This window comes from Malaclemys terrapin, chromosome 1 (assembly GCF_027887155.1).
Source record: "Malaclemys terrapin pileata isolate rMalTer1 chromosome 1, rMalTer1.hap1, whole genome shotgun sequence".
Classification (NCBI taxonomy): domain Eukaryota; kingdom Metazoa; phylum Chordata; order Testudines; family Emydidae; genus Malaclemys; species Malaclemys terrapin.
In genome coordinates, this window is record NC_071505.1 from 194,470,087 (window position 1) to 194,486,527 (window position 16,441).

General features: G+C 40.7%; 1 protein-coding gene across 1 annotated transcript in view; it reads right to left on the reverse strand.

Moving 5' to 3' along the window:
* Positions 1 to 16,441, reverse strand: part of DSCAM (DS cell adhesion molecule) — a 630,903-nt gene that overhangs the window by 132,631 nt on the left and 481,831 nt on the right. The window contains exons 12-14 of the mRNA XM_054049425.1: positions 10,674 to 10,870; positions 5,799 to 5,895; positions 4,244 to 4,372 (exon numbers count right to left, since the gene is read on the reverse strand). Coding sequence (XP_053905400.1) covers positions 4,244 to 4,372; positions 5,799 to 5,895; positions 10,674 to 10,870 — 423 coding nt within the window. The remainder of the gene's footprint in view (positions 1 to 4,243; positions 4,373 to 5,798; positions 5,896 to 10,673; positions 10,871 to 16,441) is intronic.

Here is a 16,441-nt window from a genome sequence, read left to right on the forward strand (position 1 = left end):
GCCCCTCATATCCTCCTCTGCCATTGCTACAGCTCATTCATTCATGTAAAAGGCCTTTGACTCATGTTCTCATGGAAGTCATGGAAACTGAATATTCTTATCTTCTGTGATTTCCCATGTTTAACTACTTATCAGTACTCTTTTAAAATTGCAGGAACTTCAGAGCTACAAATGCTTCTTACTTGGTTAGCAGTAGGTTTGGGTGATAGAAGATGAGCTCAGGATTTTTGTCAAAGGTTTGTGGCCATTTCTGTCATTCTGGAAGTGGCAGTAAAACTGGTTGCTTTCTGAGAACAATTACAAGTGGGTTTACTCAAGAGTTGGAATGAAGTTTCACTGGAGGGTGTTAACGTGGGTTTGGTATCAGAGAAAGGGAGATGACATTGGGTCACTGTTTAGGAACGGTTGTGAGAGACTTGTTGGTTGGACTAGGGGTTTGCTGGACCTATGACTTTAACCTTTTTTTCCCCAGTGACTTGTCCAGGAAATTTTTAAATATTCACCTAAGACTTACTGTAGGTAGAGCTTTGTTCATTATCTGATATTTCTAGGCTGACACATATTTTAAGACTTGCAAATAAGACACTCAAGTATAATATAATCAGAAAAAACAATTGTACACATGTTCATGTTGGGTGTAATGTGTATGGCCATAAAGCCATAGCTCGGAGAGTAGTGTTCTGAGGTCTTTTCATGAATTCTCACTTTAAGCAGAAGTTCCAGAATAGGTGGGAAAAGAATCACCTCTTCTGGTTTCTAGTCACCACTCTGACCGCTATACAATCACTAGGACCCAGGTACCTACGTAGTCAGTTGGCATATCTATCAGTAACCTGCAGTGTTATTTCTTAAGTATCTAAGGCTGGGTCTACACTACCCGCCTGAATCGGCGGGTAGAAATCGACCTCTCGGGGATCGATTTATCGCGTCCCATCGGGACGCGACAATCAATCCCCGAATCGACGCTCTTACTCCACCAGCGGAGGTGGGAGTAAGCGCCGTCGACGGGAAGCCACAGAGGTCGATTTTGCCGCCGTCCTCACAGCGGGGTAAGTCGGCTGCGATACGTCGAATTCAGCTACGCTATTCACGTAGCTGAATTTGCATATCTTAAATTGACTCCCCCCTGTAGTGTAGATGTAGCTTAGTTCTCTTTAAACATAACTATGCTGGTTATTTTCACTTGTATTCTTTGTAGGGTATTACAGATGCTTATCAACTGCTGTGTGAATGTTTTGCCTAAATTATCTTCTAGCCTGTTATTTCCTTCTTTCGTCTGTGTACACCAAGCACTGGGTTTAATATTAGTTCAAGGATCTTATCTTCCTAATATCACTTTCTCTCTTAACACCTGAAAAAATGCAGCGATAACCCCTCGACTCTCTTTTTCTTCAGCATTGCTTTCCCCAGCCATTCTGCATAAGTTAACTTTACCAGTGCTTTCGTATTTTTTGTTGCCTTTCTATCTTCCAAAAATTGGGCACAGTAGTTCAGTGAAAATGACCACTATACAGATTTTAAAGTTTTGTCTTATACACCAGTTCCTCCAGACCATTCCTTTTTTCTTTCCAGACTCAAACTTTTATTATTATAATGTGCCCTAGTCACATAACCACTTTTTAAACTACTGTGCTATCCTTGCTACTGGTTTATCATGTGGTATTGTTCAGATGCAGTTTTGAAATCCAAGTACATTGTGTTCACTACTCCCCCCTTGCATGCACTCTGTATTATCACCTGAAAAGATTCCACCAGATTTACTAGAGAAGATATAGACCCTGATTCTGGGCTGCATTCTTGCCCCTTTACATCAGTCCTCCAGCCTAGCAGGAGAGGAAAGCAGTAGGATGGCTCCAGGCAGGAAGTCTCCAGGTGCAGGGGATTCCCTGAGCAGTGTAGGGGTAGGCTCAGAGTTGGAGGAGGGTGCGTCAGGGAGGGATGGCATTCTAAACTCCACTTCTTTTGGGTTGGTGGAGTGGATTACAGGTGGATAGGGAAAGTCAGACCCAGAAACATGGAAGTGCACACATAACTTAAAGTCATATCACCTGTTAAACTGCACATCCTGGGCTGTGCTTCCAGGGATGATAGACTGAGAATCTGGCCCATAATCTTTAGGGAACCATACTCACTGGTATAATTTCAATTTTTAAATAATCTCATTTCTCCTTAAAAAAACAAATAAAAAACCCTGACTTATGAGAAGTTTATTCAACCAAGTGTGATGTTTGCTTCTATTTTGTGGCACAGCATCCTCCTAACTCCCACTTCCTAATCTAGCAATAGTAATATTATATGCTATTTTTGCATATCAAAGACCATGCACAGGTAGGATTGCTACCTCTGTGCTACACAAATGGGGATGTCCAGGATGATCCTGAACCCATAAAACTGAACAGCTGGTATTGTGTACTGAGCACCCTTACAGACTTCCTGGGACAGCTACCTCAAAAAAACAAAAACAAAACAACAATTCAGGGAAAACCTGCACAGTGGCAACCCTATACACAGGAAAAATACAATACAGACTAATCATATGCAAAATATTAAAGACATATAGTGGAATATAATTTGTACAATTAGTTAGCAGTTTCAAAAAGTTAAAAATATAATGTTTTACAAATACTCTATTATTAATTTCATCAGCAATATGTTTGCATGGATAACCACATATATTCAAAATGCATCAGTTAGACTATGTCCACAGATAATCTCCATAGACAGAGTACAACAAACACCAAGATGAGAAGCAACACAAAACAAACAAACAAATTCAATATCCCTTTAAAATATCTTTTAAAGCTTACTTATCAATAAGGTGAATCTTATTCATCTATAATTTTCTGCTTCCTTCCTAGTCCTTTCTTGGGCTGTGATATACGAGAGTATTTAAACATAGGCTTAAATTTTAAGCACAACCTTAACTTGTATGGACTTCAACGGAATGTGAACATGTGCTTAAAGACAAACCTGTGTTTAAATTCTTTCCTGATTAGGGATGATTTCCTGAACCAGGAGTTATGTTTATTTTCTTCCAGTTCTTCAAGTTCTCACCATTCTCCAATGACCCTTTCAGCTTTGCTCCATAATCCTTTATGTTTTTTGCATTTTCTATACCTATACAAGGTATTTTCCTTCCCCTCCTCCTCCCCCGACAATTTGAAAGACTTTATTTGTGAGTGTGTAATGTCTTACAAATTTGTATATAAAATGTTTGTGAAACAGATGGACACACATCTTTCATCTACACTAAATTAACCACAGTAGCATAACATACAGCAACAACATATTATATGCGAGAAAGCATAAATGAAAGTGATGTCATGACCTTACCGGTAACGCTTTCTGCCAACTGTCCAAACACAGTAGAAACTCAAGCCAACATGCACCTTTTATGTTACAGAGCAAATGAAGTTCAGCCCAGAGGCAGAGCTATGATATTTAATCCAAAAGTTCATATATTTAACAGTTTAAAATGTCACTGTGTCTCTGTATTTTCCCTTTAAGAATATGAATTAGCACACCTGTAGTGATACAGACAGATGGGCCAGCTTTACTTATGAGCTGCATGTTGATATGGCTGAATGCTGACCTAGCAGAAATATATCTGCTTACGCTGTACTGCAGATATGTTCCACTAGTCTGTCCCTTGCAGCATTTCAGAGGTTACTGCAAACTCAGTTTGGTGGCTCAGCAAGCTACTATACAGCTTGCTTTGTCTATCCTAGTACACTCCTAAGACTGCAGTTTGGCGCCTAACCCTGCTGTTCAGGTGAAACGTCACACAACCCTACGTACAACAGAAGAGAATTTCTGTAGCTCATCACTCCAGATAAAAGGTCACTGTTCAGAGAAATTACCCCCCTGGGAAAAATGGGCAGTAGGGGAAAAAAAACAGAAGGAGGTAAAGGTAATAATAATGGCCTAGTACCATTCAGCATCCATTGTGGCAGTCACAAGGTGGAATGGCTAAGGCTGGGTCAGGAAATCTGTGGATATCCCAATAAAAAAAGGGAAGAGCAACAATCCAAATATAAACAAAATGGTCATAATACAAGAAATCAAAAACAGTGAAATGGCAAAAGACAAAGCCCATTGTAGAAAAATAAACAGACTGTGGAGGAAGAATTTCCATCAAGATGTTTTAATTTATGATTCACTGTTTACAGTACAAACAAAATAATGAAGGAATAAAAACACGTTATGAGAAATGGATTATTTGCAAATGAAGACTCTCTCTTACCAGACTTGTTCTTGCATTCAATATCGTAGCCTGTGATCGGGCTATTTCCATCAAATCCCATGGTCCATCTGAGGGCAATGCTGCGTGCTCTCACCTCTCGGATTTCTATTTCAGGAGGATCTGGTGGCTCTGAGTTAACAGACAGACTCTGCTTTAGTCAAAAGAACGCTGGTACTAAGCATAAACTATAATAATGAGCATGGCTCTCATGTGGTCTGTTAACAGGATGATCTCATGCCATTTTCTCTGCTCCCTCATGAATATCTATACTCATTTAACCACCCATTGAAGAACATTTTGTGGAGGAAGGAAAAGTCACTTTTCAAAATAAGAGTGACTGAATTTGTCTTGGATTACTAACTAATGGTAGACCTGCATAGATGCAACATATTGTAGTATTGCTTAAATTCTACTCCCATTTGCAGTATTCATGCCAGGGGAGGTTCTGGCTATAACTGTCACACTGCATTGGTACTTCTACATTTTGAATGTATGTGATGGTATATACATAAAGACAGTACTTTTAGGGCTAAAACTATCGGTGGTTGGGGGGAATAAAAATCCCCACCCTTTGAATATAAATTCATAAAAGAAGGGTTCAAAACCGAGGGCCTGATTCTCATTAACACTAAGCCCACTTTATGCTGTTACACAATGTGGCATATATATATATATATAGCTTATGCCCAGTTTAAGATCCCTTTACATTGCCAGAGCAGTATAAAGGACCCTTAGGGCAAATGAGAATCTGGCTCCCAGTTTCCTCCTGAATTTCTTGACAGGTCTGGTTCAGACATGCTGTGGAACCTGTAGTTATGGGGAACCAAGGGTTGGGAGAAAGATTTTTTGCAAGTATTAGAAATGTTATGCTCCAAGGCATAAAAGCACATGAGCTAGTGTCATGTGGCAAACCAGCAATGGCCAGTGGCTGAGTTCTGCCTCTGCTCTGCATCTAAAATACCATCACCTTAAACCACTCCACAACCTGCTGCTGTCTGCCCGACTGAACTCCCCACAGGAGGGAGAACCCAGCCCCAAGCGATACAGGCTACTGGAGCCTGAGTTGCACAAATATATTAAAATTTATTTTGACTGATTAAACTTGAAATATTTTGTTTCTAAATATATAGTAGGTTTAATATTTCTCCTGAAAAAACATCACATCAAATCGCTTTTGCTTTATTTCACCTGAGTTTAAACCATTTTTTGATTTAAAAAATAAATAAACCTCAAGTATACCATCCCTACAGTATATGTGCTGGATGGATTTTTATGTCTGACAAGTAGATTGTCAACTAGTGAATATAAGAAATACTCCCTTTACTCATCTGTACATTTCTACAAAGACTCTGGAATTTAAGCTTCATTGTGATTGATTCTATGGTGCTAGAAAACATGAGTTTAAGATTCTGATGCAACTTCTAATTTCTCTGACAATTAGGAATATGTTTAATTAGGGACTAGCACCTCCCCCCCAAAACAGATTTCTGAGCATGGCATACACTTACTGTACTACAATAGTTGTGTTTTTTTCCTTATGTTGTCCTCTTCCTACCTTGCACAGTGAGCTGAATTATTCCACGGTCCTCCCCGTAAGAATTGATAGCGTGGCAGGAAAAGAAACCAGAATCTTCACGCACAGTTGGCAAAATCTAGAGGTGGATTGAAAAGAAGCCATTGATTCAACAATATGTACAGAAAACAAATAAATGTAAGCATAAAATGATACAAACTGTTTCTCTTTGCAGTAGTACACAGATATTGTGTGTGTGTGTATACATGGAATATACAAACACACATAACTATGCAGAATAAATATTAATGGCATGAGTGTAAGGTCCAAAAAGCTGGTATCTATCAAGACTAGAGGCAAGAGCTAAATCTATTAGAAAGCTGGGCATCTCCCCTTTCCAGTGGTAGAACCCATTTTTAGCTCTGTTGGGTTACATGAGGTCAGATCTTTAATTTTTCACTGATCCAGGGCTCAATACTCCCTATTCTGCACCTAAGATCACTTTAATATTTTACTTTGGGAGCATGAAAGAAACTTTTCTTTGGCAGGTTGTTTTTTTTAAAAAGGAGAATGGCAGATATTTGAAGCAACTTAATATCTGGAAGTAATCTTAGTGGAGATGGATTTGTGGGCAGAGTGCAGGTGAGGTGGTCAAAATGTATAATAAATGCAATTTAATGTACGGTGTCACAAGTTATTGCAGGAAACTCTAGATATAAGCACCCTAATAATGATATCTATACATTATATATATATATATATATACACACACACACACACATACATACATATTTTATAGGTGGAGCTGGTAGAACCAGCTATTATTAAGCTTGCTTATCATTTCCCATTATAAGATCCTGTTGCTTATAACTTTGCCAGACTTTAATAATTTGGGCTGAGATTTTTTTTATACCAGGTGTCTGCCTCAGGCTACTGTTTTTTTTTTTTTTTTTTAAATTTCAGTCACAATGGTCAAACCCCATGCTTTGGAACAGGGACCTGAAATTTGGCTGGGGAGTGACTGTGTCACAGATGTGCCTTTTTTTCATCCCCTTGAAAATCCACCCAAATGTAGTCAAGTTATGACTTTGAAAAATCCCAGTTTGTAAATGTACAATATGACTTCAGCAGCTAAAATCTCCACAGACTGCCTCCTAACTGAGCATGTTCAAACCTCTCCCAGCTCAAAGTGCTGACTAGACTGCTCATGCATCGTCCCCTCACAGATCCTACATGTGACAGAACTGCACATGAGCCGTCCACACAAATTTACTGAACGTGCTGCATCCTCTCTCTTCTCCTAGAGCTGACCAGATTCTGCATGAACCATACCCACAGAGTTGCTGAGCGTGCACCTTCCAGCCCAAGGCTACAACATAGAAGCTGGAGTTTCCCTGTAATGGCTGCTCCCAGCTGCTCCAGGCCAGCATGGGGCCAAGCAAAGGAACGGAGAGACAGGAACCTGTCTCTCCTGTGCTCTCAATAACTCCCCGGCTGGTGATCCAGGCAGTGTGGAGAAGGGATTGTCTGATTCTAACATAGAAAGGGCAGGGAACTGTGGGAAGTGAAAGGTTAAAGCAGCTGAATGCTGCCCTGGAGAACTAGATTCTATCACTGCCACTGTCCCAGAGTTCTTATGTAATACTCAGGGCTGCCCGGGATGGGGTAATTTGCCCCAGGCACCACTGGGGCCCCCATGAGAATATAGTATTGCAACTTTTTTTTAATGGAGGGGGCCCCCAAAATTGCTTTGCCCCAGGCCCCCGAATCCTCTGGGCGGCCCTGGTAATACTTGGCAAATCACTTAAACCAGACTTTTCACAGATGGTCTCTATTTGTGTTTTTCTCATTTCCTGGATGCCTGATTTGAGACCCTTGGATCTGATTTGCAGAAGTCCTGAACACTCATAGCTGCAACTGAAATCAATGGGAGCTGTGCTTTTAACATATAAAGTGCTATATCATGCTACATACTCTGAAAAATCAAGTTGTAGGTGTCTTAAAATGGACACCCAAAATTAGTGGAAACATTTGATCATAATCTCTCTGCACCTCAGTTCCTCATCTGTAAAAGGGGGATAATACCGCCACTTGTGGGGGGAGGGATAGCTAAACCCAGTATTGTGAGTTCAGTCCTTGAGGGGGCCATTTAGGGAACGGGGGTAAAAATCTGTCTGGGGATTGGTCCTTCTTTGAGCAGGGGGGTTAGACTAGATGACCTCCTGAGGTCCCTTCCAACCCATAGTCTATGATTCACCTCACCCAGCTGTCTGTAAAGATAGATTAATTAATGTTTGAGAAGTACTCAGATAGTATAATTATGAGTGCCATAGAGAATCCTATGAGGAAATGAATAGTTTTTTATTCAGAACAGGTTTGAATAGTGTGCAGTAAATACGGCCTGGGCCCCACACAGAACAACTAAAATAAAATATATATCTATATATTCAATAGCTGTTCATTAAGTGAGCACTGTCCATCCCATGTACTGAATAAGGCAGGGTTTCCTGTGGAAAAAACATTATGTGATCATGTAATTAAAGACTATGAGGGGGACAAATTAAGGTTGCACGGGCAACCTTAATTCTGACATTTCTTAACTTTTGAGAGCTTGACTTTGCAACCTTAATGTTCTTGTAACTTTTTTGTGCATTTATATCTATAGTTCTCTCTCTCTCTCTCATATATATATATATATATATATATATATATATATATATATATATATATATATATATATATATATATATATATATATATATCACTACCATATTATTTTATGAACAATTTGCTAACCAAGAAAGGGATTAATGCCCCAATCTTGCACACAGAAGTGCTATCACGTGCACCCAGATGGAATCACACTAAAATCATCAAGATGGTTGTGGGTGCAGGGACCCATGCTAATGTATCTATTTGCACAATAGATTCATTTGTATGTAATAAATATTATTCATCGCATACGTACATGCACACACACACTTAGGACCTTATCCTCTCTCACTGAAGTCAATGACAAAACTCACATTGACTTCAACAAAAGTAGAACAGGAGCTTTACTGGATATTCTCCAAAACATCTTTCAGCTAGTGAAGAAAGAGCTATATTTTACTGTGAGAGTATACCTTAGCATCATCACAGAGCTAAAGTTATTTCCTTGAGTTTGATATAAAACATCTCTCTCTTTTTTTTTATATAGTATAACTGAAAAGCAGTACTGGAAAATTAAAAGAATTTTGCCAACTTATGGAGAAAGTTTTGCATTGTTTTCTTTGGAAGGTTTTTTGAAAATCTGTGGGATATTTTTTGTTAATATATTACTAAATATACATGCAAAAACATGTTTTTACTAAATATACATGCGGGTTAGTAACTTATGTTTATTGATGAGTTTTAAATAAAACTCAGTGTTTAATTCACCTGATCTTGTCTTTTCTTAATCCTTCCCATCTGCTGAATATATTTTCTTCCCAAAAATATTTTTCTTTCCAAAGACCCCCCACTTCCTTTTATCCCTCCCTTTGTAGATGTTGTCAGTCCTTCCTCCACTACATCTTTCCATCCATCCCCAGACAGAATACAGTAGCAGCTCAACAGAGGAGCTGCAGAAAAGTGAAGTGTTGCTTAGCCCTGCTGCCCAGAGAGAAGTGGGGGGGGAAAGAACCTTGTTGGTGCCCTTCCCATGTAGAGGAGGGGGATAAAGGGAGACATCGGCACTTCCAGGGATCTAGAGCCTGGAGGGATTCTGATGACAAATCACACTGGAAACAATACTTAAAAGTAAAAGAAGATCAAAGAAAGGTGCTCCAATTGCTACATTAGGCATGGCATCCATCTAAATCTTTAAATACCGGGTATTTGGGCCAAAAAGTGCAGCAGCATCAGATGTCCTTAGTCCTGATGTCAATTTCAACACTAAGAAGGGCCGTATTACAAAACCATGTTAGGATTCATCACCTGGTCTCAGCTACTTGGATAGTGTGTTATACATGTACTGGTAATACAGACTCCAGGCCAAATTGTGGCTATGGCAGGCTGGAGGTGGGGAGAGGGCACAAGAAGCCCTTTGTCCCTTGCTTAGCACACTTGTGCAGGAGGCAGCATTATTTGGCTGCAGGCTGCCGTAATGGAAGAAGGGACAAGCTAGCACCATGAGAAACGATACTGTATCCAGAATGCATTTCTTGGCAGAGTGAGGGCAGGATCATGGCACCAGCCCACTAGGATAGCTTCACTTGTTTAGCAAGGGCTACCTCTACTCTTACTCCAACTACTGCCCATGCGACACTAATGCCATTAAGGTGGTACACCTCCTCCCCATACCCTTTCCAATGGAGCCTCTTCTGGCTTAACTGAGCCCTGTCTATATTTGACAGATAAAGCAAGAGTCATAGCTCTGATACCACCAGAGAGCTGTATTTCACATAAGTAACAGCAAAGCTGTGAAATATGACTTCTTGCCAGCTGGCTGGCTGATTTTTGCTACAATATCCAGTATCTGCTGAATATTAACAAACACAGCGCAAGTCCTTCTCATGTCCCTGAGGCACTTTTTCCTTTAACCTCACTTGGCTTAGGATATTGTAATGGACATTTTATCTGATTATTACTCTGACTGCCTGGATGCCACTAGAAGTGCAGATGGGAAGAGGGAGAGAAGGCACTTGAAAAACACAGGGCCTGATTCTCTTGATACACTGGTTTTGTACCAATATGACTCCACTGACTTCAGTGGGGTTACTCCTGTTTCAAACCAGTATAAGAAAGAGGAGCATCAGACCCAAAGTCATTATTTTTAGATTGGCAGGAGGGGGGAGGGGGAGGAGCAGCTGTGCCTGGTGTCCTCAGCCATAAAAAATAGAAGCAAGCAATGCTCTAGAATGTATAAACAGGTCATTGGTCGCTTTGCTTTAGTACCTGCAGGGTAGAGATGACTTCATCACCCACTTCCTTGGTGGAAACAAGATAGCGGGACATTTCAGGGTTAATGATTCGATCCTCTTTCTCCCAGCGGACTATGATGGGTTTCTCTCCATGTGCTGTGCAGCTCATCTCCTTCTTTTGACCCTGTGTTGCCAAAGTGGTGTTTGGATAGGAAGTGATCATAGCAGGAACTAAAATCAAAAACAAGGCAGCTCATCAGTGAGACAGCTATTGTAACTGAGGTCTGGCCTTGTAGTCTCAGGCTCAGCCATGCTCTTGATATGTCACTAGCTAGCACAAATACTTAGACAATGGTTTTATTTTCATTTTTATGTAATATATCATATTTTAGCTGAAAATGGACCTGAGCCAACATCTGAGATCCAAACAATTCTTCCTACACATTAGGGTTCTAGGAATCTAGATTTGAAGCTTGAGTCCATCCTTATCTTTAATAAATTAAAATATGCATAGATACAGAAAATTACCGTGAGCCATAAGCAGTCAGGTCCGTGGCCTGTAAAGATGTGATGGAAGAACTTTATACTCAGTGCCATGCTACTATGTTGAGATTCAGCAGAAATGACTGAGGAAGACCAATTGGACATGTATTTACATTTTTATTTATTTATAAATATATTCTGCATTATTGTCAGCATTACAGTGGAGATTAGAGCCCCATTAAGCTAGGAGCTGTACAAAAACACAAGAGACAGAGGGCTGCATAGAGGAACTTATGATCTATGTATGCAGAGTATATACCGTAATTATCATATGTACCGCACATGTTTATATATAAAGCTGATGCTAAATCTACCCTGATTTTCTCCTACTATATTGAGTAGTCAGTTTGGACATGATTTCAGCCTATTCACACTAAGTGTCTGCTGTGTTGGCTCTACAGGGCTAAGAAGAATAAAAAAGCTGTAAAATCTTACTTTTGTCACAATCTATATAAAGAAAATGCAATTTTCAAGTTCCATTTCAAAATCTACATTATGGCATAGATGTAATTATCTGTAGTGCTCAGAAGTCTTTTACTGCAGGTCTTCCCCTAACGGTTCCTTAAAAAGACCAGCTCAGAACTGACAAATCCAAAACTGAACCTCCTCTCAAAATACCATTTCAGCGAAATCAGACCCTGAAATCTCTGCCTTCTTTTTACACTGGGTGATGCAATAAAGTAAACCACAGCTGAGTGACTCACCAACAAGCACACCGGGTGCTGGGTTAGTTTGTCGTTGCTGCTCTGCACTGTCTCTCTGCTCTGCTTGTTCTGGTCTCCTGAGTCAGAAGGTAACTGACATTTAGAAGACTCCTAAATTTTGACAATAGCCTGATCACAAGAAAGAAGCAGCAGAGCCACACAGAGGAACAGTGTGGCATCAGCTTTGTGTCCAATTGTATATGTAAGTTTCTGAACAACATGCTCTAAAGCAGGCCAGGATGGACCGTGGAGCAATCAGACATGTAGCCCGTGAAGTGGAATCTGGAATGAACTCAGAGCCATTGCCTCTCCCCACCGCACACATTGGCCAAAAAGTGAGCACTGCCACAAATGCTGTGATCTGCAGCTGAATATCACACTACACTACACTCACTCTTGACCACCTATGGCTTTTCTACACAGCATTTTGGAGCAAGCCACCCAGCCTGCGTCAACAGCCTTGGGCTAGCAGGGCTTGTGCTAGAGCAGTGGCTCTCAAACTTTTGTACTGGTGACCCCTTTCACATAGCAAGTCTCTGAGTGCGACCCCCCCTTATAAATTAAAAACACTTGTTTATATATTTAACACCATTATAAATCCTGGAGGCAAAGCGGGGTTTGGGGTGGATCTCACAACCCCCCATGTAATAACCTCACAGCCCCCTGAGAGGTCCCAACCCCCAGATTGAGAACCCCTGTGCTAGAGCTCTAAAAATAGCTGTACAAACAATACTTTAAGTTGTAGCTCAGGCTCTGAGTCAAGGAGGGGTGTGGGCTTCAGAGCCCTGCTCCAGCCTGAGCTACAACTTCAGAGGCTCTCTATACAGATATTTTTAGAGTGCTAGCAAGAGCTCCTCTAATCCAAGTTGGTTGACTTCAGCTGGGAGATGATCTCCAAAATGCTGTGTAGACATACACCTAGATTCTGCTCCCTGAGTTGCCACCTGAGGGAGTGGAGAAGTGCTTTATTCACTCACACACCTGGCTCCCCGTTTATATGGAGATCATGGCAGGTGAGAAGAAAGAACCATTCAGTGATTAGAACCCAGCCTGACCTGCGCTGCTGCAGCAGCATCAGAATGAGACACGGCTGATGTCCTTCTTTCTGTCTGTCTGATAAACCAGCCACAAGCCTCCTGCTTCTTCCCAGGAAAGGAGCAAAGCCTGCTTCCTTTTCTTCATCTTGGAGTCAGGCAGGCTAAGTGTTCCCTTCTTCTGGGTGCTACCATCATTAAGCTGTTGGCTGAGCAGAGTGAAAAAACAGTCCCCATCTGAGGAAATGGACTGAAGTAAGTCTGCTCAAGAGAGCCACATCCATCTTTACACTGACAGGAAGTAAGTTTGCCCACAGATTGGATTTTGGGTACAATCTTGAAGATGTGTCCTCTGACCTTGGGTTTCCCGATAAGCTACCACAAGTATAAAAAATGGTGCCATGTTGTGCCTCACCCTGCTATCCAGTGTTTGGAATAACAGTGGATAAAAGGGTGTGGACATGAGTGTCAATGATAAGAACAGGCAGATATGAGGAGTGCCACCATTGTAATGATGCTGCTCTGGCAGGACACAACTGAGAGTATCAATTCAGGACAAATTGCTTAGAGCAGGGCAGTTATAGCCCAAAGCTGGGTTTCCTTTATTATTAAGGTACACCAAATCAGCCAAACAGAGAGGACTTCAGTCTCATCCCACTGGCTAACCAGAAGTCATACAAGCAATTCCCTTAGACACTCCAGTTTCCCAGTATCACCACCAGTGCCACTCGTTATGGGGATGAATGCTTCTGAAAACCAATACCCCAGTAAAAGAAAAAAGGTTCTTCCAATCCCAAAGGACCAAGCCCCAGACCCAGGTCAATATATAAGTCCAATCTTACCCACAAATCACTCTGTTACCAATCCTTTAGAATCTAAAATCTAAAGGTTTATTCATAAAAAGAAAGAAATATAGATGAGAGTTAGAATTGGTTAAATGGAATCAATTACATACAGTAATGGCAAAGTTCTTGGTTCAAGCTTGTAGCAGTGATGAAATAAACTGCAGCCTCAAATCAAGTTTCTGGAGTACATCCACAGCTTGGATGGGTCATTCAGTCATTTGTTCAGAGCTTCAGTTTGTAGCAAAGTTACTCCAGAGGTAAGAAGCAGGATTGAAGACAAAATGGAGATGATGCAGCTGCCTTTTATATTCTCTGCCATGTGGAAGGACACCCCTTTGTTCTTACTGTGGAAAATTACAGCAGGAAGATGGAGTTTGGAGTCACATGGGCAAGTCACATGTCCATGCATGACTCATTTCTTTACAGGCCGATGCCATTGTTTACATGTTACTTTGAACTGTTCCCAGGAAAGCTCAGATGTGGATTGGCGTCTCCCAAAATCCATTGTCAGTTAAGTGTTTCTTGATTGGGCACTTAATCTGCAGATTCCTTTCTCAAGAAGCTGACCAAATGCTTCACTAATGCTACTTAAAATCAAACACATTGAGATACAAGTACATAGCCAATATTCATAACTTTTACTACAAAATGATACACACATACAGATAGCATAATCATAACCAGCAAATTATAACCTTTTCAACAACAACCTTTGTACAATATTTGCTGCAAATATGTGACAGTGGTTGCAACAATGATCTATATGGTCACAGTTTATGTCAATAATGTCACACCCTGCTATCCAGTGTTTGGAATAATAGTGGATAAAAGGGGGTGGACATGACTGTCAATGGATAAGGACAGGCAGATATAAAGAGTGTCGGTGGATAGAGGCGATGAAGGATTAACCCTTTCAAATGCTCTGTACTGAGACTGAAAATGTTGCTTCACTGCCTCAGCCCTCTCCAAGCCTTGGAAAGTAATGAAAAAATAAAGACTTTCTGTGTATGGGTGTGTGTGTGTGTGCGAGAGGGAGCATAGGAGAAACACAGTATATTATTGTGATAATATGTTCATATGAAGAACATAAAGAAAGCGTATGACAGAAATAAAATCTTAAAGAAATGATTTCAGGTCTCCACTATCAGCCATTCAGGCAGTTAAATCTAGTACCTTTCCATGTCAACCCTTGCTGTAGGGTTGATATGCAGTCATGGATGAGAGGAAAAGGGGCCTGGGCAATTGCAAATAGGAAGGACGTCTGTCACTCAGTTAAGATCTGGCCCACACTGAAAAAATTTGAAAGCTCTGTGTGCTGAACGGAACCACCTTCCTCTGAATCGAATCAGGCCCTTTACTTGGAGGTGCCTGGGGACAGGAGTAGAGAGAGGACACTCCTTGCCAACCTCTCACATCCAGAGCTACTTCCATGGTACCGTTCTCTCCACTTCTATGCCTGGTGAGCCTGCCTCTTTCTGTCAGGCAAATAGTCAATTTGTTTCATTTACATTTTTGTGGGTCTCAATTTCAGAAAGAAAATAGCGCCACTCAACTTGATTCGGGGCCTTTCCAGTCTTGTCTTCCAGACTAAGCCACTGCTAGTGGACAGAAGAAGAAATCTTTTTTAAACGAATTACTATAATTGCTGTTTTGAAATGCTAATGTTTGGTGGCATGACCTTTTCACATGTCAGAGCTATTGATGCTTGGATATGACAATATGTCAGGCTGCAGCCCTTTCTGTTAGAAGGGTTTCTGAACCATAACAAACGGATCTGATAATTAACAGGGTTGTGGAGCTGTGGGTTAGAATTAAAAATTGGATCTAATTACTGAAGGGATTCTTAGAAAGGTTTTCTCTGAGATATGATGCACTTACCAGGCATCATTATGCAGTCTGATTACCTGTCTTGTAAAACTGTTTGTATATTAAATCCTGATAAACTTTCTTACAGAGAAGTGTTCCACATTAAAGATTACTTGGAAGAGGAAACTGAGTTGAGAGGAATTCCTGCTTTCATAAAAATAAGTTGTGGTCCCCATTTCTCCAGGAGTCTCACAAAATATAATACTGTACTGCTCAGCTGATTTATTTCACAAAAGCATGACTTTCCAACTATCAAAAAGGACATATATACAGGGGGTCAGCTTTTGGGGGCATGCACCCATTTGCATCTAAACTTACAAATCAGTAAACTAGGCATATACAGTTATCCAATTTATGGACACAAAGGTAGGTTTTATATGTGTACCTGGGGGCACTGGCACATTTTGGCCCTGGTCCTGCAACTTTGGACAGACAGCTGCACCTATGCACTACATGTCGTAGGAAATGAAAAGGAGGCCCTTTGAAAATGTGGCTTACAAGTTCTAGCGCCAAGTGCCTGAGCTTGCACCTTTGAATTTAGTCAGAGCGGGCATGGGGCTTAGAAGTTCACAAGCATTTTCTGTTTGTTGTAAACTATATTCAGTTGGCATTTCTACAATAGTGTATGAACTCAATATTCACAAATTTGGTTAATCATGGAAGCTAGCAATGGAAAAAAATGATTAAATTATCTAGTTGATTGATTCCCTGATAAGTATGGGATATAGTCCCCAAATAGGGGTTATAGCATGATGTAGAACTTAGTAAAAAGAGGAAAAAAGAGGACCTGGGGAATTATAGACCAGTCAA